Raw genomic sequence first — 26,316 nt, 5'->3', positions numbered from 1 at the left:
CAAGTTGGAACCTGTAGTTGGGAGTGGAAGTTGATCTTATAAGTCCAAGGGCTTTTCTGAGACTTTCTTGAATGCATGTTTTGAGTTTATTTTCGGATTCCTTTGCTAAATTTAATAAGGATGATGCGCCATATTCAATTTTGGATCTGACAAATGCTTTGTAGAAATGTAACGCTCTAGATGGACTAATACCAAATTTGCAACCACTCAGAATTTTTAAGAATTTGCAGCTGGATTCATATGTACTTTAGCGGAACCACTAGAGGTGATATTTACGCCAAGATATTTAATTGTATCTGTTTGACTTAATCAGATGTTGTTAATAATGATACCAAGTTGTTGAGGTTTCCTGCTAAAGTGGACAGTATTAATCTTTTCCATGTTAAACTGTAAGGATAATTTACCACATAATTCCTGAAATTCGTTTATCTTGCTTTGTATTGGTACGCTGCCGTCGAATGCTCAAACGCTGTTGAAAACATTGGCCAGTCTTCAGGAACACCACTAAAACTCGGCAAGTCATATAACTTTTTTGGCAATGGCGGCATCAAAAAGTTATTATAATATGGCGGCTGTTGGCGGCATTTGTCGCTCCGGCTGACGTGGAGGCACTGACTGGAACACCTTTAGGACCACTTGCACTTGTTTTTGTTGTATTTGGTGGCGATCTTGGCATCATATTTCCAGCATACAACAATTGAACAACAGGACTCGCAAATTCTAAAAATGGCAGCAAAATGTCACACACAAATTTACACATATTCAATGGCGGCAAACAGCAATTTAAAAATGGCAGCAATTAATTTTTTTACCACACCACAAACTTGTTCAGAAAATTTCACACAAAATGGCTCCACTTTAATTTTCAGCACCACAAAAATTCCAGAAAAAAACTCTCCAAAATGGCCTCACAATTAACTTTAAATTTCAGCAAAGTTCGCTCCGCAATGCGAAAAAAATTCGACGCTGGCTGCGACGTGAGTTTCTCTTGGGAGGGATAGCGAATTTAACCACTGTCAACAAACCCAAACGACCAAAACAGAAACACCAACAATTTAATTTAATATGGGTTTATTGCTTAACTCGCGCGTTTATTTTTAATAAAAATATAAAATTAAAACTTACAAAAATATTATGAGCCACACAACTTACCGCAGTCTTTATCCCTCACGAACTAAATTTATTAAAAGGGCGAAAAAATAAACTACCATTAAATTATTTGCATTACAAAATTTCTAACGGTTTCGTTCCAACATAAAACCTGTTTTAAACGAACTCAATGCAATAGAATGAGAGGAAAAAAGGGCCTGCGACAAATAAGTAAATCAAAACATAGTAACACTCACATGCAATCATATGGATGGCTGTGTCAATGACGTCACACCGTCACCCATATGATGCTGTGTGGAAACTAATATAAAAGCGACAAAAATAAATGAACAAAATATATATGATCGGCAGCGACAAACTGGATACTTTAAAGTCTTGTGATTCCCGAAAAACAATGAATTGTACACTTTGTCGCATTATATTGATGAGACTACCGTGATGCGAGTATATGGACGTATTGATGCCGCCGGTTGTTTGCCTATTGAAGCCAGACGACCCATAATACTTTCGACAAAGCATCGCCTAGCCAAACTTATTGTTGTTCATGAACATAAACTGATGAACCACCAGAACTTTGAGGCCACTATTGCCGCCATAAGAAGACGATATTGGATTCCTCGACTTCGAAAACTATTGAAAAGTTGTATCTCCAAATGTAATGTCTGCAAGCTACGCCGTGCCTCTCCAGTGCAGCCATTTATGGGTTCCCTTCCGAGTGACAGATAAACTCCAAATGTCCGTCCATTTGCCTATACCGGGTTAGATTATTTTGGCTCAATTACCATAACTATTGGCCGGCGTCATGAAAAACGAACGAAAAAACGATGACGATAAAAGCCATACATTTGGAGATTGCCTTTGATCTGTCAACCGATGCCTGCATTTTAGCTATACACAATTTTATTAATCAAAGAGGAACGCCCATTAGAATACGGAGTGACAATGGCAAGAATTTTGTTGGAGCAGACCAAAAAGCCAAGAGATTTGAAGAAGTTTTCGATGTGTTCCGAGTGAAAAATTAATTGTCTACAAATGGCATTGATTGGCAGGTCAATTGCCTACATAATCCATTAGAAGGAGGCATTTGGGAGCGGATGGTTCAATCCGTCAAAAGGGTATTACGTGTAACGCTAAAGGAAGTCGCCCCAAGAGAGCATACGTTGCACAGTTTCCTGATTGAAGCTGAAAATATTGTCAATTCACGCCGTTTAACCCATCTGCCTGTTAGGTCCGATGAAGAAGAACCATTAACGCCGAATCATTTCTTGTTGGGCCATCCTAATATGCCGGAAACGCCAGCCAGAACAATTGTTGCCAAGCCAGCTGTGCTGAAGAAACAGTGGCGTATCTCACGACAGCTTCGTGACCACTTTTGGAAAAGGTGGATTGCCGAATATTTGCTCACACTTACTAGAAGAGCCAAATGGTGCCAGTACACAAAGCCCGTAGCCCCAGGTGACTTGGTATTAATTTGTGACCCTGATGTCTCCCGTCGTGAATGGAGAAGAGGTCGAGTTCAAGAGGTGTACGCTGGCAAGGATGGTGTCGTCCGACGAGCTGAAGTCGCTACGACCATTGGAATCCTGAAACGCCCCGTCTCTAAACTTGCCGTCCTAGATATTGAATAGTGAATCGGGTCGATTCACGGGGGCGGGGATGTCGCTGCCGATCATATATATTTTGTTTATTTATTTTTGTCGCTTTTATATTAGTTTCCACACAGCATCATATGGGTGACGGTGTGACGTCATTGACACAGCCATCCATATGATTGCATGTGAGTGTTTCTATGTTTTGATTTACTTATTTGCCGCAGTCCCTTTTTTCCTCACATTCTTTGCATTGAGTTCGTTCAAAACAGGTTTTATGTTGGAACGAAACCGTTAGAAATTTTGTAATGCAAATAATTTAATGGTAGTTTATTTTGTCGCCCTTTTAATAAATTTAAAGACTGCGGTAAGTTATGTGGCTCATAATATTTTTGTAAGTTTTAATTTTATATTTTTATTAGAAATAAACGCGCGAGTTAAGCAATAAACCCATATTAAATTAAATTGTTGTTGTTTCTATTTTGGTCGTTTGGGTTTGTTGCCAGTGGTTAAATTCGCTATCCCTCCCAGGAGAAACTCACGTTGCAGCCAGCGTCACAGTTCGAAGGCGAAACTTTCACGTTGAGATAGGCGGCAAAGAACAGTTTCGGCATCCTTCAATTCGGCGACTGTTAGACAATTTTCACCCACACCAATTTTCTTCTTCAAATATCGTTCGATGAATCTCAGGACATAACCCATCGTACGTTTTATCCTAAGAATAGAATAAAAACGATTAAAATCAATAACAACATTTGTACTGACCGTTAACACAAATTTTGAACGAAGCTCTTCCTCAGACGTTTCATCATTGGAGGTTGATATCATTTCGGGCCAATCTTCCTCCGGCTGATGCAAAAATTGTGAACCTTGGTACCATCGGGAATTAAAGAGAAGTCTATATTTCTGTTTGCTCTTGTTGTTTCATCGGCAACATTCAAATTTGTAGGCAACCATTTCCAATCGGCAGCTTGTAGTTCAAGTCTCGGTATAGTCATTGATTTGAGCGGGGCACATTTGGTCTTTGAGGTTATAAAGGTGACTTCAATTTCACTATCTGACTTTATCGACCTCCAATACGACACGGCACTAAATGCGTCTTCGCTGGCATCGACGAAAACATGCAACTCGACTTTTTCAGGCAAACTACTTTTAAAGTAGTGTCTAGGAACACTCACTTTGGCAACATTATTCAACTCATCACGCCAATTATTCCATATGTCATACAGACCATTGGGGATATCTTCATCCCAACGAATATCATATCTCTAGACACTTCTTAGCAACAACTTAGCAGTTACCATGAAGTGACTTAACAACCCCAGGGGATCGTATACCGACATGACAACACTCAACAATTCTCTTTTTGTTGGGCACCTTTCTCCACTGATGATGTCGGGTTTCACACGATGGAACTTCAGCTCGAACTTAAATGCGTCGTCACCAGGATGCCAATACACGCCTAGAATCTTTTCCGTGCAAAACTGAACATCGGCTAAATCAGCACACAAGTTGACATTCCTTCCTAAATTACCCTCCAGAGCCACGACGACCTCTTTTGAGTTCGATGTGAAATTGCGTAACTCGAAACCAGCTGACTTGTGTATTTCTCGCACTTGCATTGATATTTCTATGGCTCGATAATGGCCTTCACTGCTCTGGGGTAACGCTCACGAAATTCTAGGGCATTGGTTCTTTTACATATTGGGCAATACATGGCGAACAAGCGGTTCCAAAAGTCATCACATTCATCTCAAATACATCTGGAGAACATCCTTCATTTTCACGCCAAAGAAATTTTTGAGAACGTCTGTCTTCTGCGGCAACAACAATTTGGTGAAACATATCTTTGATATCTGCGCAGACAGCAACTTTTCTCATTCGAAAATTGAACAAAACGGCAGGCAATGGTCTGTATTGTTGAGGACCTTTCAATAATCTCGAATTTAAAGAAACTCCTTCGACTCTAGCGGCAGCATCAAACACGAGGCGAAGTTTCCCAGGCTTCAAGGGATTCAATACACTAAAATGTGGCAGATACCAAGTTCTCGGGCTACAAATAGACATTTCAGATGATGTCAACTTTCGTACATACCCTTTGTTGACATAATCTCGAATGATTCGCTTGTAGTCGGCACCAAACTCAGGATTCTTCTTCATTTTCCCCTCAATACCAACAAGTCGATTAAAGGCCATGGAATAGCTATCCGACAAGACCACATTTTCATCACGCCATTGTAGTCTAGATTGAAATCGTCCGGCAACCTTTATCGTTGAATCCTTCAGCAACTGTCTAGCACGAATATCATCCTTACTCTCTATTGTCGGCAGGGCTTTGACACCAAAATTTTCCGTTTCGAAGTAAAATGACACCAAATCATATAAATTTTGCTCTGGCCGAGCTGTCAGCAAACATGTGTGGGATCTAGGCTGTCTTCCACACACCTGACCAAAAAATACCCATCCTAAGTGTGTATTTGCTGCGTAAGGTCCACCTTCTTCCAATAGCACGACTTCATCTGGCAACCCCAAAGGCAGTGATCAAGTCCGATGAGCAACTTAGACGTAACGTTGCTGTATGGCGGCACTGGAACATCATAATGTTTAGTTGACTTCATATTAAAGTTTTGAGTGGGCAACTTCAAATTTGGAACACCATACACATTTCTCAAAGCATACTTCCTCTTCTTTGAAGCACCACTCACATGAAGATCAACCACCATTGTACTTTCTTGAGACGACTTACCACCATACCAGCTTAAATTCAACTTGCTTTGACGACCACTAAGTCCTAGTTCATCCTGCAAGGCAAAAGTTTCAAGAACACAATTCGGACCATAAAGTTTCACAGGCAGCACTCGGAACACCAAGTTCATTTTTCACTAATACTGGACACACAGCTCAACACTGGTTCTGCATCTGGATCACTTCGAGTAACAACATTATTTGCATTTGAATTATTTTCCCCAAAATTTCTTGACTCGTCATGCAACAATTTGTTATGTTTTCTTTGGCAACCATTTATTTGACATTGTTTTCTACGGCGGCAATTTCTAGTAGAATGTCCACTTCGATAAATGTTAATGACCATTTGCTGTTTCCAACAAGGCGGCAAGATTTTGTACTTTTATTGCAAATGGCACCAACTTTTCCACGGCGTTTTCACTAATGGACGGAATTTCCCTCACCTGATTCAACTGCCCTCGTATCAACAATTCAGGTCGGCCATATTTGAATTTCAGCTGTTCCATCACGGTGTTCACATTATCGGAATGTATGAGCAGCGACTTAACACATTCTCTGGCATCACCCTTTAATGCCTTCTTCTTCTGTATTGGTACGCTGCTGTCGAATGCTCAAACGCTGTTGAAAACATTGGCCAGTCTTCAGAAACACCACTAAAACTCGGCAAGTCAAATAACCTTTTTGGCAATGGCGGCAAAAGTTGGCAGCGTCGGTTGGACAACGGGCGACGGATCACGTTGCAGAGGAGGTGGCTGACTATAACGGAAGACCGTAGGCTGATTACCGGTTACGTAAGATTGTGTTGTGACACTGGGCCGATTTGTGTCGACACCAGGCTGGGTGCCGCTGGAACCACTATTCTCACTCAAAATGTTACCTAAACAGCAATTCAATTTTTCAGCACCACAAATTTTTTCAGAAAATTTCACACAAAATGGCTCCACTTTAATTTTCAGCACCACAAATATTCCAGAAAAATCTTTCCAAAATGGCCTCACAATTAATTTTAAATTTCAGCAAAGTTCGATCCGCAATGCGAAATAAAATTTGACGCAGATGCAGAATGCGAAATAAAATTTGACACTGGCTGCGACGTGAGTTTCTCCTCGGAGTGATAGCGAATTTAACCACTGGCAACAAAACCAAACGACCAAAACAGAAACACCAACAATTTTATTTAATATGGGTTTATTGCTTAACTCGCGCGTTTATTTCTTATAAAAATTTAAAATTAAAACTTACAAAAATATTATGAGCCACACAGCTTACCGCAGTCTTTATCCCCCACGAACTAAATTTATTAAAAGGGCGACAAAATAAACTACCCTTAAATTATTTGCATTACAAAATGTCTAACGGTTTCGTTCCAACATAAGACCGGTTTTGAACGAATTCAATGCAATAGAATGAGAGGAAAAAAGGGACTTCTGCAAATAAGTAAATCAAAACATAGAAACACTCACATGCAATCATATGGATGGCTGTGTCAATGACGTCACACCGTCACCCATATGATGCTGTGTGGAAAATAATAATAATATAAAAATAAATAAACAAAATATATATGAGCGACAGCTACAAATTGTGTATTTGTCATTAAGACAACATATTTATTACTTAAAATGTTTTGAGAGTGTTTTAAAGTCACAAACAAAAGTGGTTTCAAACCGAAAGAATTTTGCTTTTTTGTTTTCTGATGTCACTGTGACATGCCTGTGAAAACGGCTATTGCAGTAAATTGTAAGATAAACAGTAGACACTGAGAAGATTTAAGTACGTCCAATGTGACATATGAACAACCTTCGCTCCTGACACTTAACGAGTAAAAAGTGATTGTGCAATATGTTGGGTAATATTTAAAATTGTCTCTCCGAAAGTTGATCTCCAATTTGACCTCAACTGAAAATGTAAAATAAAAGACTGCCAACAAAGCATTTAAAAATAAAAAATCTTATTCATACCTCAGGTAAAATGTGTTATAGGTAGCAATAACAAATGAAAAACAATAAATCTTGCGAATTCATCGCGCAAGGCTAGACTTAAACTTATTATGATATTATTTATTAATTTATTAAAGTAAGATTTTGAAATAAGTTCTATGATTATATTACATAACGTTTTTAATGGGGTTAAGCCAGCTGCTCAAAAATCAGACCTCGCTCACCAGTCCAATTTCTCTTAATTTTTAAATCATTCAAAAAACCAGTATTAAAACATGATTTATCATGTATTGTAATAATTCGCTTTATTATTTTGGACAACATCCAAGTTTTTATAACAATTGCAATGAACGGATGGACATAAAGAAAAATAGGTTTTTGTTTTCTCTTAATCTCTTTTTTGGACTCATATGGTAGCACAGGGTTTTGAGCAGTGCTGGCTTAAATGCATGCCTTTGTAATGATTCAACTAAACTATAATCTTAAAAATTCCATTTGTAAATTCATTATTAAATATTATAATTGTTATGTTACAATTAGCATTTGCCTTATACAAGTTCCATAAATATGTATATTAACGATACCCAACATTACTAATATTGCACATACGAAAACAGTAGGCATACCCATTTTAACAACCTAATACAATGTAAAATATTTAATAATAAATTTTGCAACCTTTAAATACACTTTTATCTTCATAACAAATATTGTGCATGTTTTTATTTAAGAAAAATATATGCATAGTTTGAGATCGTACCTACATATAAAAAACTTTTAAGTTGTAGTGATATATGAAAGACGATTATCAGGTATTTGATGGAAACCATTCGACAAGTTTTGTCAAAAATCGTTTTATATCATTTTTACAAATTCTTTTATTGAAATTTGAAAATTTTTCGAAAATATGATTGTATAAGAGCATTCTGCCCAACAAGTGTATGTTTATCATCAACGACCATTAATATCTGTCGAATCTGTTTTCATCACATACCTATATGACATGTTTTTAATTTTATATTTCTAAAATTCAATATCATATAGTCAGTAACGGTCATTCCTATTACCTTAATTGTGATAAAATAAACTACTACATTTACTATTCAATTCAAATAGGCGCTTAAGTGTTGCCGGTCTGGCTAGAAGATTGGTTGGAAAGGCCGCTACAGCAGCTGACTTGAGGAGGTTTAGAACCTTGCGGGGATAGACCAACGGAATCGCTCAGATTTTTATTCATTGATGAAGAATTGTCTTTACTACGGGCTTGATCGATCAGCTCTGCTGCAATTTCGTAAAATAGTCTTTCTACGTTCTCTGCCTCCTTGGCTGATGTTTCTAAAAAATACATATCATGCTGTTTGGCAAACTCTTCGCCTATTTGTGTAGGTATTTCTCTGTCGTCTCTATCCGTTTTGTTGCCCACTAAAATTTTCAAGACTTTTGTATTAGCATATTCATGAATTTCACGTAGCCAATCCGGAAGACAATCAAATGTTGGCTGGCAACTAATGTCGTATACTAAAATCAAAGCGTGGGCAGATCTGTAGTAGCTTTGTGTAATTGAACGAAATCGTTCTTGTCCAGCCGTATCCCAAATTTGTAGCTAAAAATAAAAGAAAAATTACTATAATAAATCGATTTTAAAATAAAGTTTCATTGTAGATATTGTTTTTTAATATATTTAGGAAATTAACTATTAACTTAGTAAAAAGTATCGTTTTTTTATTTTTTTTAGAGATAGGTATGTACCCGAACCCGAATACTCGGATGACCTAGCACCATTTAATAATCCCTTTAAAACGTCAATATTGGACCGTACCATGACTTTTGCCCCATGAACATTTCCAGTTCCGCCAGTTTTGTTGATTTCAGCTGGTATTATGGTAGCTATGTCCACATTGTTTGCATTGTGTACTAGCTGATACTGCGCTTTTATTTTGTAAATGCGAGCACCACTACTTTTGTACAAATTCAATACAGTAGAGTTGTGGTCGTTAACTTGTTGATTTGTGGGGTATACCCTTAACGCTTTGCAAACTCATCACTCGAAATCTTGCCATTAAAATACTCTCAACGCATTTAAAATATCAATAAAAATCTGGTCACCTTGCTGACGCATATTTTCAGTTAATTCACACAGCGTGAATAAACGCAAGAGATGTGTAGCTGGTTGGAGATGTTCTGGCTGTTTGAAAACAGGTGTTCCTGATAGTTTTATAGGAGGCAAAAAACTCATTTTCACAGTTCTTAATTTGCCTTAATCGAGCGTCCATCATGCATAACATTTGATAAGACACCATCGTCGACAATCAAAAATTCTGTGTGATCCCATTGTTGCCTCATTATTCGCAAATAGTTTATTTCGCTTTTTCCTCGCGCGTTTTAACCTTTCACCTTAATTTGGGCGGTGTACCGCTAACGACATATCATTTATAGCCACCCTAACGCCACACAGTCCTCATCTTGACTTGAGTGGCGGATTCAGGCTGGATTAATCAGATACCTAAATTACAGATGCAATTTCTAAATTTAAATTTCATTATATTACAGATGCAATTTCTAAATTTAAATTTCATCATTATTATAAAGATGTGGCTGCGCCCATCTTTAATATTGAGGTTGTATAGAGCACTCTCTAGCCCTTTTATTTGATACCCATGTTGGTGGGATTGATAAACAATTGTTATCAGCCATTTGGTAGCGGCGACCATTTAGATTTCAATTTTACAAAGTAAATTGTATTCTACTTGTTGAGACCTTTCATTTAATACCCATGTTGATGGGATGTATAAAACCTAAGTTATCCGCAATTTTGTAGAGACCGCCATCTTGGATTTTAATTTTATATGGTACATTGTATTCTATTGGTTGAGCGCTTTCGTTTGATACACATGACCCAAGAATAAATAAAACAAACGGGTGAGATAAATAAAACCGTTTAAAAAAAATAAATAAAATTGATTGGTAACATTGCTCTACTGTGATTTCATTGTACCATGGGTGGAAGCATGGTACAATGAAGAGAAGGTAGGCCAACTTTGAAAAAAATGCAAGTATAGAGGTCTGCCTGTTTGGCTTGTAATGTCAGATTTAGTATCAAAACAATAAAAAAAATCAAACAACTTGTTGCATTTAGTTTGAATAAATGATTGAAAACCGCGAAAACTGAATAAAAGGTCAACACTTCTTTTCAAAACCAGGTTATATATATCTCTAAAGGATTATTTCGGTACAAAAACTCTAGATTTTGTCGATGCATACGATGAAATAAACATTTTGAAAACATCCGAATTTGAATGTTTTCTGAACAATTTTTTTTGTTATTGGAAAGAAAACACATACATAAACAAATAAAGATGACATATTAAGCCAAGAAAATAAAAAAAATTGAAATCATATGGTATCATAGCCCTACCTTGATATCATTGTACCATGGGTGGAAGCATGGTACAATGAATTCAAGGTAGGACAGAGCTATCATATGATTTACATTTTTTTATTTATCTGGCTTAATATGTCAACTTCATTTGCTTATGTGTGTGTCTTCTTTTCAATAATAAAAAAATTTTCAGAAAATATTCAAATTCTGGTGTTTTCAAAATGCTTATTGCAACGAATGCATCGACAAAATCTACAGTTTTTGTCGCGAAATAAACCATAAAAGATATATAGAACATGATATTGAAAAGAAATTTTGATCATTAATTCAGTTTTCGCGGTTTTAAATTATTTATTCAAAATCAATGCAACAAGTTGTTTGCTTTTTTATTGGTTTGATTGTAATTCTGACATTACAAGCCAAACAGGTAGACCTATATACTTGCAATTTTTTCAAAGTTGACCTACCTTCTCTTCATTGTACCATGGGTGGAAGTACATATTCAGGGCTGTCATAGAAACCAATTTTGTCACTATTGGTTTTAAAAACGACAAGAAAAAATGATTTGGTGTCATGAAAATCAATGTTTTCGGTTTTATTTTCGAATTAGAATTTTATCGGTTTTGGTTGTCATAGAAGCCAATGTTATTGGTTTTGTTATTGGATATAAACCAAGTTGCTTAGAGCTGTCACTTTTCATTTGCTTTGGATTTTTTAAACAATTTTTAAAGGATATTCAAAGGACTAAAAATGTGGATTTTTAAACAATTTTTAAAGGATATTCAAAGGACTAAAAATGTGGATTTTTTAAACAATTTTTAAAGGATAATCAAAGGACTAAAATTGTGGATTGTTTAAACAATTTTTAAAGTATATTCAAAGCACGAAAAATGTGGATTTTTAAAGGACATTAAAAGGACAATAAACGTGGATTTTTTAAAGAATTTTTAACGGACTATAAAGTGTTTTTTTAAAAGAATTTTTAAGGGACTATAGACGTGGATTTTTTTAAAGAATTTTTAAGGGACTATAGACGTGGATTTTTTAAAGAATTTTTAAGGGACTATAGACGTGGATTTTTTAAAGAATTTTTAAAGAATATTTAAAGGGCTATAAACGTGGATTTTTGAAAGAAATTTCAAAAGGATATTTAAAGGACCATAAACGTGGATTTTTTAAAGAATATTTAAAGAGCTATAAACGTGGATTTTTGAAAGAAATTTCAAAAGGATATTTAAAGGACTATAAACGTGGATTTTTGAAAGAAATTTCAAAAGGATATTTAAAGGACTATAAACGTGGATTTTTGAAAGAATATTTAAAGGGCTATAAACGTGGATTTTTTAAAGAATTTTTAAAGAATATTTAAAGGGCTATTAACGTGGATTTTTTAAAGAATTTTTAAAGAATATTTAAAGGGCTATAAACGTGGATTTTTTAAAGAATTTTTAAAGAATATTTAAAGGGCTATAAACGTGGATTTTTTAAAGAATTTTTAAAGAATATTTAAAGGGCTATAAACGTGGATTTTTTAAAGAATTTTTAAAGGATATTCAAAGCACTAAAAATGTGGATTTTTTAAAGGATATTCAAAGCACTAAAAATTTGGATTTTTTAAAGAATTTTTAAAGGATATTCAAAGCACTAAAAATGTGGTTTTTTTAAAGAATACTTAATGGGCTATAAACGTGGATTTTTTAAAGAATTTTTAAGGGACTATAGACTTGGATTTTTTAAAGAATATTTAAAGGGCTATAAACGTGGATTTTTTTAAAGAATTTTTAAGGGACTATAGACGTGGATTTTTTAAAGAATTTTTAAGGGACTATAGACGTGGATTTTTTAAAGAATTTTTAAGGGACTATAGACGTGGATTTTTTAAAGAATTTTTAAGGGACTATAGACGTGGATTTTTTAAAGAATTTTTAAAGAATATTTAAAGGGCTATAAACCTGGATTTTTTAAAGAATTTTTAAGGGACTATAGACGTGGATTTTTTAAAGAATTTTTAAAGAATATTTAAAGGGCTATAAACCTGGATTTTTTAAAGAATTTTTAAGGGACTATAGACGTGGATTTTTTAAAGAATTTTTAAAGAATATTTAAAGGGCTATAAACCTGGATTTTTTAAAGAATTTTTAAGGGACTATAGACGTGGATTTTTTAAAGAATTTTTAAGGGACTATAGACGTGGATTTTTTAAAGAATTTTTAAGGGACTATAGACGTGGATTTTTTAAAGAATTTTTAAAGAATATTTAAAGGGCTATAAACGTGGATTTTTGAAAGAAATTTCAAAAGGATATTTAAAGGACCATAAACGTGGATTTTTTAAAGAATTTTTAAAGAATATTTAAAGAGCTATAAACGTGGATTTTTGAAAGAAATTTCAAAAGGATATTTAAAGGACCATAAACGTGGATTTTTAAAGAATTTTTAAAGAATATTTAAAGGGCTATAAACGTGGATTTTTTAAAGAATATTTAAAGGGCTATAAACGTGGATTTTTTAAAGAATTTTTAAAGAATATTTAAAGGGCTATTAACGTGGATTTTTTAAAGAATTTTTAAAGAATATTTAAAGGGCTATAAACGTGGATTTTTTAAAGAATTTTTAAAGAATATTTAAAGGGCTATAAACGTGGATTTTTTAAAGAATTTTTAAAGAATATTTAAAGGGCTATAAACGTGGATTTTTTAAAGAATTTTTAAAGAATATTTAAAGGGCTATAAACGTGGATTTTTTAAAGAATTTTTAAAGAATATTTAAAGGGCTATAAACGTGGATTTTTTAAAGAATTTTTAAAGAATATTTAAAGGGCTATAAACGTGGATTTTTTAAAGAATTTTTAAAGAATATTTAAAGGGCTATAAACGTGGATTTTTTAAAGAATTTTTAAAGAATATTTAAAGGGCTATAAACGTGGATTTTTTAAAGAATTTTTAAAGAATATTTAAAGGGCTATAAACGTGGATTTTTTAAAGAATTTTTAAAGAATATTTAAAGGGCTATAAACGTGGATTTTTTAAAGAATTTTTAAAGAATATTTAAAGGGCTATAAACGTGGATTTTTTAAAGAATTTTTAAAGAATATTTAAAGGGCTATAAACGTGGATTTTTTAAAGAATTTTTAAAGAATATTTAAAGGGCTATAAACGTGGATTTTTTAAAGAATTTTTAAAGAATATTTAAAGGGCTATAAACGTGGATTTTTTAAAGAATTTTTAAAGAATATTTAAAGGGCTATAAACGTGGATTTTTTAAAGAATTTTTAAAGAATATTTAAAGGGCTATAAACGTGGATTTTTTAAAGAATTTTTAAAGAATATTTAAAGGGCTATAAACGTGGATTTTTTAAAGAATTTTTAAAGAGCTATAAACGTGGATTTTTGAAAGAAATTTCAAAAGAATTTTTAAAGGACTATAAACGTGGATTTTTGAAAGAAATTTCAAAAGAATTTTTAAAGGACCATAAACTTGGATTTTTTAAAGAATATTTAAAGGGCTATAAACGTGGATTTTTGAAAGAAATTTCAAAAGAATTTTTAAAGGACCATAAACTTGGATTTTTTAAAGAATATTTAAAGGGCTATAAACGTGGATTTTTGAAAGAAATTTCAAAAGAATTTTTAAAGGACCATAAACTATAAATCTGCAAAGCAGCTTTATGAGTAAGTTCACAATTAAAAAATTTATTTACGCTATCTCCGGCAACTCCAGTGGGTTGCTGAAATCTGAAGAGCTTTTCTCGTCACCTTTTCTGAGCGTTCTTCGTCCAACAACACAAAAACTACCACTGCTGATGCCATCTTACTTTATTTATAGCCCCTTATTCCTTTTTTTATTTACTTTACTTTTACTGATACAGCAACAACAGCTGTTTCGAACATTGGTTTTATTTACATTCGAAATTGACAAAACTAACTTGGTTTCATGACACCAAATGAAACCAACATTGGTTTACAGAAACGTCAATAAGCAAAACCGACATGGTTTCTGTGACAGCCCTGATTGTTTGCTAACAATGTCGTTGTCCACGTTTTCGTATAGGCATCATATAACTGTACCTCCCGATATGCAGTATTTTGTCGTTTTTTTTTTTTTTAATTTATTTAAATGAAAATAGCATCAAATTTTAGAATAAGTTTAGATTTGTTCGAATTGGTCTCCTTTGGCACGAATTATGGCCTTCAAACGCTCCATGAAACAGTCACACGCTGCCCGAATGTTGCGCAGCGCTTGCTTGAGGTGATCGACACTTTGGAATTTTTTATTGCCAACCTTGCTTTCCAAAATACTCCAGACACAATAGTCCAACGGATTGGTATTCGGAGATTTTGTTGGCCATTGTGCGCTGGAAATGAAGCGAGGAGCCTCATTTTGTAGCCATTCTTGAGTGACGTGAGCTAAGTGCGATGGTGTAGAGTCCTGTTGGAATGTCCAAGGTCTGCGGCCAAAATGTTTGTGTGCCCAAGGCTTTAATACACCCTCCAGAATATTTTTGAGATAGAAATCGGCATTTATTATGATGCAAATGTCGATTAATACAAGCGGAGAGCGACCATCGGCTGTTATGGCGGCCCACACCATCACCATGGCCGGCGTGGCCAACCGAAGGTGCAAATTTTCAGCTGACCTCTTTGACAAGTAAATACGATCACACACTGCCAGACAACGAATGTTTTCCCATCGGAGAAAACCAAATTCGGCAGTTCACAACTTTCGGCCAAGCGAAGCAACTCTACACGAAAACGTACACAATGGGTTGGCAGCCGTTGGCCGAAACTGGAGTGTGGTTGTTTCGAGTCAATCCGGTGTCGTAGAACCCTCTGCCGTGGGATTGCCTATCATCCTATCTCGGTGCGATGTAATGGATGCGGAGGATGGGTGCATTTTAGGAATTGGTCCGTTTGCAAGACTGTACCAACATAGTTCCCAGTGAGTCCACGACCTCGTCGTCAACTTCTGAGTCGTCGTCGGAGTATGGGTCTCCCCCACAGTCTCCAGAACAGCAACCTTCACCGCAGCACCTAACGGGGATTAGCGGGAGGTGTGGGATTAGCGTTCCTGTTACACCATTCTGTTCAATAGAACTATCTCGTTTGAGCTAGTCTCTAGTGACCCATACATGGAATGTATAGGGGTAGCAGTCAAGTGTGAAACTTAATGTGTATATCCCGCCGGTTAAAAGCTGTGAACCGCGTTACTTGCCTAATATAAGTCCTGGTACTAGGGGATTTCATGTCCACAATGAGTTGTAGCATTCTGTCCTAGGTAACGACCAGAGGCGATCAGCGTTGGCAGACCAGATTTTTTGTAAACCAGGATGTCCCCACCCGAATAATAGGAGAGTGTCATAGTTCGCCAGATTGAACCATTGTCTGATAAATGACGTGACTTGGCAACCCGTCATTTCTCTTGGCTCAGACCATCTCCCGATAATCGTCTCCATTAGCAGATCACCCGATTTCATAACTTCTGAACGCCGCCATGAGAAAGCCCACTGGCCTGAGTTCAGAGAGTTCACCAACCTTCGCTTCAGAGAACTGCCCAACCATTCTGATGTTCGGGTAGCAGAAAGGATTTTCTTGAACATCATTAAAGCTGTAGACGCTCGCTATATAATTGCTGGTCGAATACCCGAAGTAAGGCCAAATTTCCCAGCAGAGGCAGCGGAACTAGCGAATAAGCGTGATGAGCTCTGGCGTACCAATCCAACGGATCCCAAAGTCAGTGAGCTGACAGTGGAAGTCAACAGGTTGGTACAGGAACATTAGCGGTAAAAGTGGCTAGACCATCTGAAGTGTTGCAACATTGGAAACGTTTGTGTAAACTGTGGGTAACGCCGAGGATATACCTCCACAGTTTACGATGGGTGATGTTGCGAATGTCATCAGAAACGCTAAGTCATCTAAAGCGTTGGGCCCGGACGGAATATCAATAGTAATGTTGAAGCAACTGGATGCGCTGGGAGTCGAGTATCTAACCAAAGTTAGCCACCCACATAGTTCCCGAAGCCTGGAAAATGGACAGGGTGGTCCCGCTACTAAAGCCTGGCAAGTATGCCAGCAAAGGCGAGTTTGAAACGTTGGATAGTCAACTATATGTGTGGACGCCAGTCGTACGTGGAATTCCGGAATAAGAAGTCCAAACCCCGTAGAGTGAAACAAGGAGTTCCCCAAGTTGGGGTGATATCTCCTCAACCTTTCCGGAATTCCGCGCCCTCCAGACGGAATCGAGATCGTAACATATGGTTATGACTGTACGATCATGGCGTTGGATTCTGTAGTTGATGACATATGTGTCAGGGTGAACAGCTATCTTGCGGAGCTTTCCGCCTTCTTCAATGCGAGGAATGTGAAAATATCCGCCACTAAATCAACGGCCACACTATTTACCACATGGACTGCGGAGATCAGAACACAACTGAATGTGCAGGTCGAGGGGCACATAATTCCGATTACTAACTACCCTAGAATCCTGGGGGTCACATTCGATAGCATGTTCAAGTCTTCCGCGCAAGCCACAGCTATCTGCGATAAACTGAAAAGTATGTAAGGAAACCTTGTTGACCTCTTATAAAGCGATAGGTCGGTCTGCGGTTAGCTATGTGGCTCCGCGAATACAAGAGCAATGCAGTGGAAAAGTATTCAGATCTGACAGAATGCCGGCCTGAGAACTGTAATAGGGTGCCTCCTCATGACCCCAGTGGACCATTTACATGAGGAGACAAAGGTTCTTCCCTTACGTCAGCATAATTATATACTTTCGTTGCAGTACCTGCTTGGGTGTTATCGAGGGAGTCATCCTAACTACCATATGGTGGACAGAACTCCCCCACCCAGGCGTGTCAGGAAGGACCTGCATGATCTAGAGAGAGAGGTCCAGCGATATAAGAGAGCCCCTAGATCATGAAGCCTATCAAGCGGGTCTGAATAGCATTCATACTGATGCAGTCGCTGAGGTAGTAAACAATTACAGTATTAATGCCATCCTCGGAGTCCAGCCCCCATCCATTGCAGATGAAGAATGTCGGCTGCCTGGGCAAACCAGGGTAGTTTTGGCCCAACTACGTTCAGGGTGGTGCAGCCGTCTCAATTCATATTGGGCACGAATAGATGAAGATGTGCGGAACGCCTGCCCAGAGTGCGATACAGAACGCTGTACCTGTTTAATTGTCAAGCCAAGCCTACCCAACTCTGTCCAGAGGATCTTTGGCTACAGCCCATAAAGGTAGCAGAATTCTTAAACCTGGACATCAAAGGAGAACCAACGCAGCACGTTGTCACTGCTACAACAACAACAACTATTTAGCTCTTTTGAGTTTCGATCAAGTCGCTTCTTTACTTTTCGAACCATTTCTGATGATGTTGCTGTTTTCTTCCGTCCACTTCCTTGACGAGCGATAGTACGACAAACAAAAGATTTATTCACATTTAAATGCTGGAATGCTGTAACGATAGCCACTAGTGGTGTTCCAGCCAAATATAAAGAGATCACACTATCACATACACATACCTTGATCGACTCAGCTAGGCGAGATTGGATTATACATATATAACATCGTGGGGTTATGACCCATACTTTGAGGTGTTGCAAACTTTTTGTCCCAATCAAACTTATAATACCCCCAAAACAAAGTATAGTAAGTATAGTAGGGTATAATGAAATAAAAGAATTGTACAACACAAAAATACATATATATTTCACAGCTAGCTAAAATTTAATTTTATGGGAAAATAAAGTGTCTGTGTAAAAAAGCTTAGCTGTACACCATCAAGGGAAAGATTGTAATAAGTACTATCCATTCGCATCTTAGAAATTGTAGGACACGTTCGCTAGATGTACTTTTCATACGCTCTCTATTGATATGCATGTGTATGTAAATGTCCTGTCACATATTATTTCACTTCATGTTAGAGGACAATCTTTTGTAAATTTTTATCTTTAATATTGCTCTGTTAATTCGTAGGTATGTGGATTCCGCATCGGATTTAAAATACATCCGGCCGTAAAAAAAATATATATTTATACCCTACAACACTATGTGTTGGGGGTATTATAAGTTTGATTGGGCCAAAAATCATGTAACACCACGAAATATTGATTTCCCACATAGGAAAGTATATATGGATCTTCCTATCTCGCCGAGCTGAGTCGATCTAGCTATTTGGTGATGATCGCATAATATTTAGAGGTTGAAATGGACCAAAAACTGAAAAATTTCGCATGTAGCTAGAGTTTAGGGCTGGCAAGAAGCCTACCCATTTGGGTGGTCATCGGATAATATCTAGCGGATAAAATAAACCATATCTTTTTTGTTGAAAAAATTCAAAATTTTTCATTAAACCGCGAATATTTTAAATCCCGGCGAAATCACAAAGCCATGACAAGGTTACTTCTGATCTTTACATTGATGATGTCATCCAACAAAACGGATATATGGCAAAATATGTGCGATATATATCTTTATCAAAGAAGATATGCTTGAAAAATCTCTTATATGTCGAGAACGGCTGAACTGATTTCGACAGTTCTCATTAATTCAGAATGACCTCTTGGCAGGAAAAAAAACGTCTAAATAATCGCATAAAAATATCGCTCTAAAGATGAAAATATTGATTTTGTAAAATTTTCTCATATTTTTTTAATTTTGTCATATTTTTGGCATATTTTCTTTTTGAATTAAACATTTGGTAATATTTCTACAGCTAACAAAACTAAGTAGTTAGGATATCATATACAGATCGCATTTATGGCCCGATCCTTACGAAATTTTGCATGGAGATAAGATGAGGGTCAGAATAAAATCCAATTCTTTTTGGAGATGATCGCCATATATTTGGGGGTTGAAACGGACCCATAATAAATGTTAATCTTTCTGAGAGATAATAGGTCTTTGGGAAATATTTGTTCCAGATCTAGGAAGACCATTTAAGTGCAACATCTACCAATAAATTGGAAATGAGCAAATTAGTTTAAGTTGCTATTATTCGAAATTTAGAGAACGAAACCTGATGGTTTTCTTTTATTATTTGTCACAATATCTTGTGGAATTCTTTCGAGTATCTCGCCTATATAAACTGTATCGTTTATTATAGTGTTGTAGGGTATTCAACGGTCGGCCCCGCTCGACTGTAGCCTTTGCTTACTTGTTTTATAGTAAATCTGGTTGAATAAATCCGGAATAAACTATGAATCCTAATAATGTGGGAAAATCCATGCACAATTTTGTATCTAAATACGCTATTATGCAATAAATATTAATCCTGCGACCACCTGATGGTCATACTTGCGTTGCTGATGTTCGTGTAGAGAATGTCGTTGTAAGACTGCTTACTACTAAATTGGTCTTATTGACCGAATAAATTTCAACATCGTTAGCCCGATTCTTTTCCCTAGAATCATGAAAAAATTCACTTTTGCCGATGGACTTAGGACTACGATAAATTTTTCGCAGAAATTGATATAGCTACTGGTCTTTCTAACATCCGCGTTGATCCTGCAAGACATTTCTCTATCTCCCCATAGAGAAACGTCAAAGGCCAGTCCTGGCTTATGGTTGATGTACCCGCTGTCCGGCACGCACTCATTTGGCAAAGGATTGTCGTATCAAAAGCAGTTGTCGCGGATGCAAAAACAGACACCACACACCCCTTCATGATGACCCGAAAACGGGTGTAGCAAAGTCCGATTTAGGTCCTGCTCGCAAGCGACGTCCGAATAAAAAGCACAAGGTCCGTCCGGCAAATTGCTCCGTTTCTCGTCCGTCGAAAACAATCAGCCAGCTGACTAGCTCAAATGCTGTTGCATTGGGAAGTCTCCCTTTAGTGGGAGTGGTGTCCCTCTCTCCTAAACGTCCTAACACACCCACTCAAGATATTCTAGTCCAATCATTGATCAGTGTGTCAGTTTAAAAATGTTTTTAAATTGTCGATGATCATTGAAAAGCTTCCAAGTTATAAGCTTTTCAAAAAAAAAAAAAAAAAAAATGCCTTACACAATACAAGGCAGATCCAATATTGAATATAACAACTAAGTTTATTCTATTGTTTTTATAACAACGAAAATGGTGATAGCTAATAAAACTGTTATAGAATTGCAATGTTGTTGCATACTGATCAAATACAGTAAAAACACTAACTAACATGTTTTTATTTCTTGCTTTTTTTTTTCTTTTAATAAAATTGGCGTAAACACTGTGGGTGTTGGTATGAAGTCCGAATCCATAACTGTGGGTTTTTGGTTAATTAATTTCGAAACTGCTCACATATCTGCACTGTTAAATCTTTGTATACTAGTTTTCGAATTAAATTACCTTGATGCTATGTCAATGTCAGATTTCAAAGAACTCGCGCTAAAGCTACCACCTTCCTCCTCTCAGTCTTGGTTACTCGTGTGTAATTACTAAGGTTAGAACTTCGATCTGGCTAATTTTATATCCTAAGTTTAGAGTCAATCCATGATCTTTGTTTGTGTTTGTGTCGCACACCTACTTAAAATGTTCCTAAATAAACTTTACTTGTGAACCAACCTGCACACACAACTCATCCAATTGTTTTATTTCTTTTCTTCCATTTTTTAATCCAAATTCGAGAAGAAAATAATTCTAATTTGGAGGAATATTTTTCTGTCCACGAATAGCAGCATAACAATCCAGCTTTTTCCTGATAAATACCCACTTCTGGCATTTTCAGAAATCATTTTATTATTTTGAGTAAGAAACTAGAAAGATTTTTTTATTCTTTATTATTTTCAGTCTTCTGCAGTTTTAATAAATGCAGCGTATTTATGGGGTGATGCGTCGAATTTCCAAAAGTAGTCGGTGCTTTCGCCACCCTTAGGGTCTCGTATAATAATTTTCAAACAGATACGTTTAGAATTTTTCAAATATAAAGTTTCAAAAAGAGAATGCGTAGAGAACAAAAATGTATTTATATAATTGTTTTTCTTTCAAGTAACAAAATAATCCTAAGGAGCATATAACATTGATCAGGACGTCGGTAAAATTATATCAGCACCGTCGTAATGTAATGTAAAGTATTTAAACGAGTAATTCGTTAAAGAAAATATTGCAGTTCTATGGTACATGCATTTATTTAGGGTATGTGCATATGCAATAAATCAGATCATCAGTTAAATTTCATTGGCACCCCATTATACTGTACCACAGCAAAGTATAACAAAAAATAAGAAAATACGAGGGCTTACCTTTATTTTATCGCCTTCGACTTCAACAGTCTTAATCATAAAATCGACTCCAATAGTAGCACCTTGACCAGGGGGGAAAAGACCTTGCGTAAAACGTCTTACTAGGCATGTTTTTCCAACGCCCGCATTTCCAACCAAGACGATTTTAAAAAGAAATTTATATTCCTCCATATTAGATTAAATGCTAAAACAGAGAAATATATTAATTAATAAAGGAAGAGCAACAAAATTTCCGCGAAGAGGTCTTCTATCGCCTAGGAAGCTAAGATGCCAAATAAGGGTAAAACCAATTGAAAAATGGGACCAAGACGCTGGAAATAGCCGAAATCAGCGGCTTCATATAAGGGTTATACCACAGCATGGTCCTATTCTTATAATTATTTGAAAGAATATGTTATTCTTCCCAAAATCTCAAATTACTAACATTTGAGAAATTTTAAAGGGGCTACATTATTTGAGGGACTACATCAATTTAGACCGACCTGATACATATTTTGTACAACTGATTTTTCATGAAACCCCTAGGACTGTATCAAATTTAAAACTCTATCGTAACTTTTGCGAAGTATACAGCAAAATATTTGAGGCCCTTTGTGTTTGGTTAAGCTATATAAAATGGACCCTAAAAACATTTGACCCGAAACCACTTTTTGGGATTTTTATCTACAAACCAAACAATTTTCCAAGTGTAATTTCCCGCAGTGTAATTACTGACGATAGCTCATAGTCACCGTATAACGTTACATGTGAGTTAAGGTTACTTTTAAGGTTTCGAAAGAATTTTCCGAGGATATGAATCCTTTTCTTTCTAAATTTTCAACTTACTCCACTATTTTGTATAGTCCGCATATAACAGTGCTCTTCATATTCGGTATTTCACTGATTGCAGTCCCAATGAATTTTGCATTTTAAGTTCTCATTGGATGGATTATTTCCATATATAGTCAATTTTTTGGAGTTTTGGCCCTCAGAATCGATAGTAATTTCTAAATTGAAATCCTGGTAATATGACTTTAATTTAACTATCATAAATAAAGTTTATAAAAGTTAGGGACTCCAAAGTATGGTAAAGAGTAGAAATCTTTGTCGATTATATTATATCTCGGAGCCTTTCCGTTCACCATTTGAATTACTTTAGAGTCACCAAATTTAATATGCGTCTTTCAAACTTTGCACAGGCTTTTATATTATTATTACGCTGATTGATGTTAGAAAAGGTATATATTTGTCCTCATTTAGACGTAGCCTTCATATAATATTATCTCCTAATATTAGTCAACAAAATGTGCTCTAATGTGGCCGATTAGAGGTATTTTGAATGGCTCAAAAGCATTTTCGAGTTTATAAATCATTTGTCGAAAAATTACAACAAAAGTCCACTTTATCATTTATTTTCTATTCCCCAGTACCTCTTTATATTCGTTATATCATCGTAAATTTTCCAAATCAAAAGTAATTTTGAATTCGTAACTTTTAGAAGACCAGATTTTAAGGAATTTAGTTTTTGCCGGTGTAAAATCCTATGTCATTAATCTATACCCGCCTGTGTATGTGGGCGATCGTTGAAATCGCAATAAAGGCGAAATATTTAGGTTAATCTTTGAACTACAATATTCCTAGGAAGTTAGAAGATATCAGTTTCGTTTAGGTATAATAATACCACTAAAAATTCGTCCTTTTGCATGTTGTTACAATTTCTACCGAATTATCTGTAACTTGACATTTAAAGTTTTCGGTATTGTGAAATCAATACCGGAAATAACTGGCTACTATTGGTTCCCCATTAGGCATAGCCTCAATTTAAAAGTACGTCGAGATTTTTAATGTGTTGATGCTTTAAAAATTATTTTTTAGTCAAAATTGAAAACCATATAACGGCATGTATAGAAAATATGCAAAATTTCTCGATTTTTTCGGTTTTTTTTTTTTTTCAATAAGAGTTTTAAATTCCAAAAGGCATTTTGAAACAATTCTACACAAAACTCCATATCAAAATAGAGAAGTCAATTTTTCTATAGAGGCTTTTCTCAACATTTTATTTCATGAAAACGTTTCCTCTCAAATTACAAATAACCAAAAGTAAATATGAGTCAAATCGGCCCAGCCGTTCTCAACTAATGTGTTACTATACTTTTTTAAATTTTTTACATACAGATTTAAAGAAGTAGGTGTGGGCAGTTCCTCTGACCCCAAACAGATACCTAAGGTTGGAGGGAGAGTCAAGATTACGTCATATACTAACTGTGGAACAGATATCGTCATGATTTTGGCAAATATTAGGATTTTAGGTAAATCAAAAAATTAGCGTAAAATTGGTCGTGGTCACTTTTTCTTTGAATAAAAAACTAAATCGGTGTACAACGAATATTTAAAAAAAAAATTATGCATATCCGTACATATAGATTAAAAAGTAGGCGTGGTCAGTTCCTCAGTCCCCAAATAAATACTTAGGATTGGAGGGAAAGTCTACGGTATGTCGTGTAATAATTTTAAAACCGATATCTTCATTATTTGGCAACTATAAGGATTTTAGATAAATCGAAATAGTGGGCGTAAAAGTAGGCGTGGTCAATATTTTGTTCTTTAAAACCTAACTCGGGGTATGACGAACGGTTGTACAAAAAATTATGCAAATCGGTTCGGCCGTTCTCAACTGATTCCATTACCAACGGTATGGAGGGTATATTAACTTTGTTATTCCGTTTGTAACTCCTCGAAATACTCATGTCAGACCCAACAAAGTATATATATTATTGATCAGCGTAAAATTCTAAGTCGATTTAGCGATGTCCGTCTGTCTGTCTGACTGTCTGTCTGTCCGTCTGTCTGTTGTAATCACGCTATCTTTCGAATGAATTGAGATAGATGGCTACAATTTTGCACACATGTTTATTTTTCCAGTAGGCAGGTTAAGTTCGTAAATGGGCCATGTAGGTCCACGTTTTCATATAGCTTCCATATAACGGTAACCCCCCTATATTCGGTATTTTGATGATTTTAGCGACGTTATTTACCGGAATTGTTTCAAATTTGGTATTTGAAGTTCCAAATGGATACTACACCCTAAGATAGAAAACTGTCTGTGCAAGTCTATGTCTTCGTATAGCCCCCATATAACGGTACCTCCCGATATTCGGTATTTTGATTATTTTAGCGACATTATTCACTGGAATTGTTTCAAATTTGGTAATTGAAGTTCCAAATGGATACTACACCCTAAGACTGAAAATTGCCCGTGCAGGTCCACGTCTTCGTATAGCCCCATATAACGGCACCTCGCTATGTTCGGTATTTTATGGGTGTGAAGATAAATTGGAAAGTTAAATTGGATGTTAACAGAACACAGTCACTTAACAGAGCTCTTTTAAGGACTTAAGAGAGCTTTGTTAAAGACTTAGTAAAAAGAAAATTTTGAAAAATATAATTATTTGTTAATTATTATATTAAAATTTATTACTTTGGTAATAAAAATTACTTGAATACAAATTAAATAAATACTATGCAGCACCAACTATGAAACAAACCGTTTCAGACACCCGAATTGGGTCATATCTTTATTATGATGTAAAAAAACGGAATGGACCACTGTGCAAAGCCTATAAAACCTGCACGGATCAAACTAGGCTTAAATGAAAGGTCTCTCCGAGCACTTTCAGCCCATATATAGGTTATAGTCCAAAACCGTTTCAGAGACCCAAATTGGACCCATCCAGATAATAAGAAGGTCCTAACAGATTGAACCACTGTGCAAAGCCTATAAAACCTGCGCGGATCAAACTAGGCTTAGATGAAAAGTCTCTCCGAGCACTTTCAGCCCATATATAGGTTATAGTCCAAAACCGTTTCAGAGACCCAAATTGGACCCATCCTTAATAATAATAAGGTCCTAACAGATTGAACCACTGTGCAAAGCCTATAAAAAGTGCGCGGATCAAACTAGGCTTAAATGAAAGGTCTCTCCGAGCACTTTCAGCCCATATATAGGTTATAGTCCAATATTTTTCTTCGACATTTCCTCTTTTATGTTTTATCGCTAAAGTTCTTATTTTATTTTTAATTTCTTTAAATGTTCTACGTCTAAAAAAGTAATAAAACAAAATTCCCGTACCGGCGTTCGAACCTACGACCCAACAGATTTCTGCGGAGCCACTCAACCGACTCGGCCACTGCACCAGTGTGCAGGCGTTGGCTTAAAGTTATTAACAGTGCCGAACAGTATGAGATCATTTTTGCTGTTGTCAACGTTGATAATCAAAATAAAATTGGTAACGGACATTTTATTGATTAAAGAACCTCTCATGCAGTGGGTTGCATATTAGCGTAGGTAGTAGGTAGATTATTTT

The 26,316-nt window shown here is 35.9% G+C and overlaps 1 protein-coding gene across 4 annotated transcripts in view; it reads right to left on the bottom strand.

Annotated features, from left to right (window-relative positions):
• Nucleotides 1–7,374: 7,374 nt before the first annotated feature.
• Nucleotides 7,375–26,316, bottom strand: part of LOC101893052 (ras-related protein Rab-30) — a 70,011-nt gene continuing 51,069 nt past the window's right edge. For all 4 annotated transcript variants that reach the window (XM_059128252.1, XM_059128253.1, XM_059128255.1 and 1 more), the window contains exons 2-3: nt 21,974–22,157; nt 7,375–8,987 (exon numbers count right to left, since the gene is read on the bottom strand). In XM_059128252.1, the coding sequence (XP_058984235.1) occupies nt 8,505–8,987; nt 21,974–22,144 (654 nt within the window). In that variant the 5' untranslated portion in view covers nt 22,145–22,157 and the 3' untranslated portion in view covers nt 7,375–8,504. The remainder of the gene's footprint in view (nt 8,988–21,973; nt 22,158–26,316) is intronic.

The sequence above is a fragment of the Musca domestica genome, unplaced genomic scaffold (genome assembly GCF_030504385.1).
Source record: "Musca domestica strain aabys unplaced genomic scaffold, Musca_domestica.polishedcontigs.V.1.1 5, whole genome shotgun sequence".
Taxonomy (NCBI): domain Eukaryota; kingdom Metazoa; phylum Arthropoda; class Insecta; order Diptera; family Muscidae; genus Musca; species Musca domestica.
Note: the sequence above shows the minus strand (reverse complement) of the source record. Positions and strands in the feature narration are given on the sequence as shown.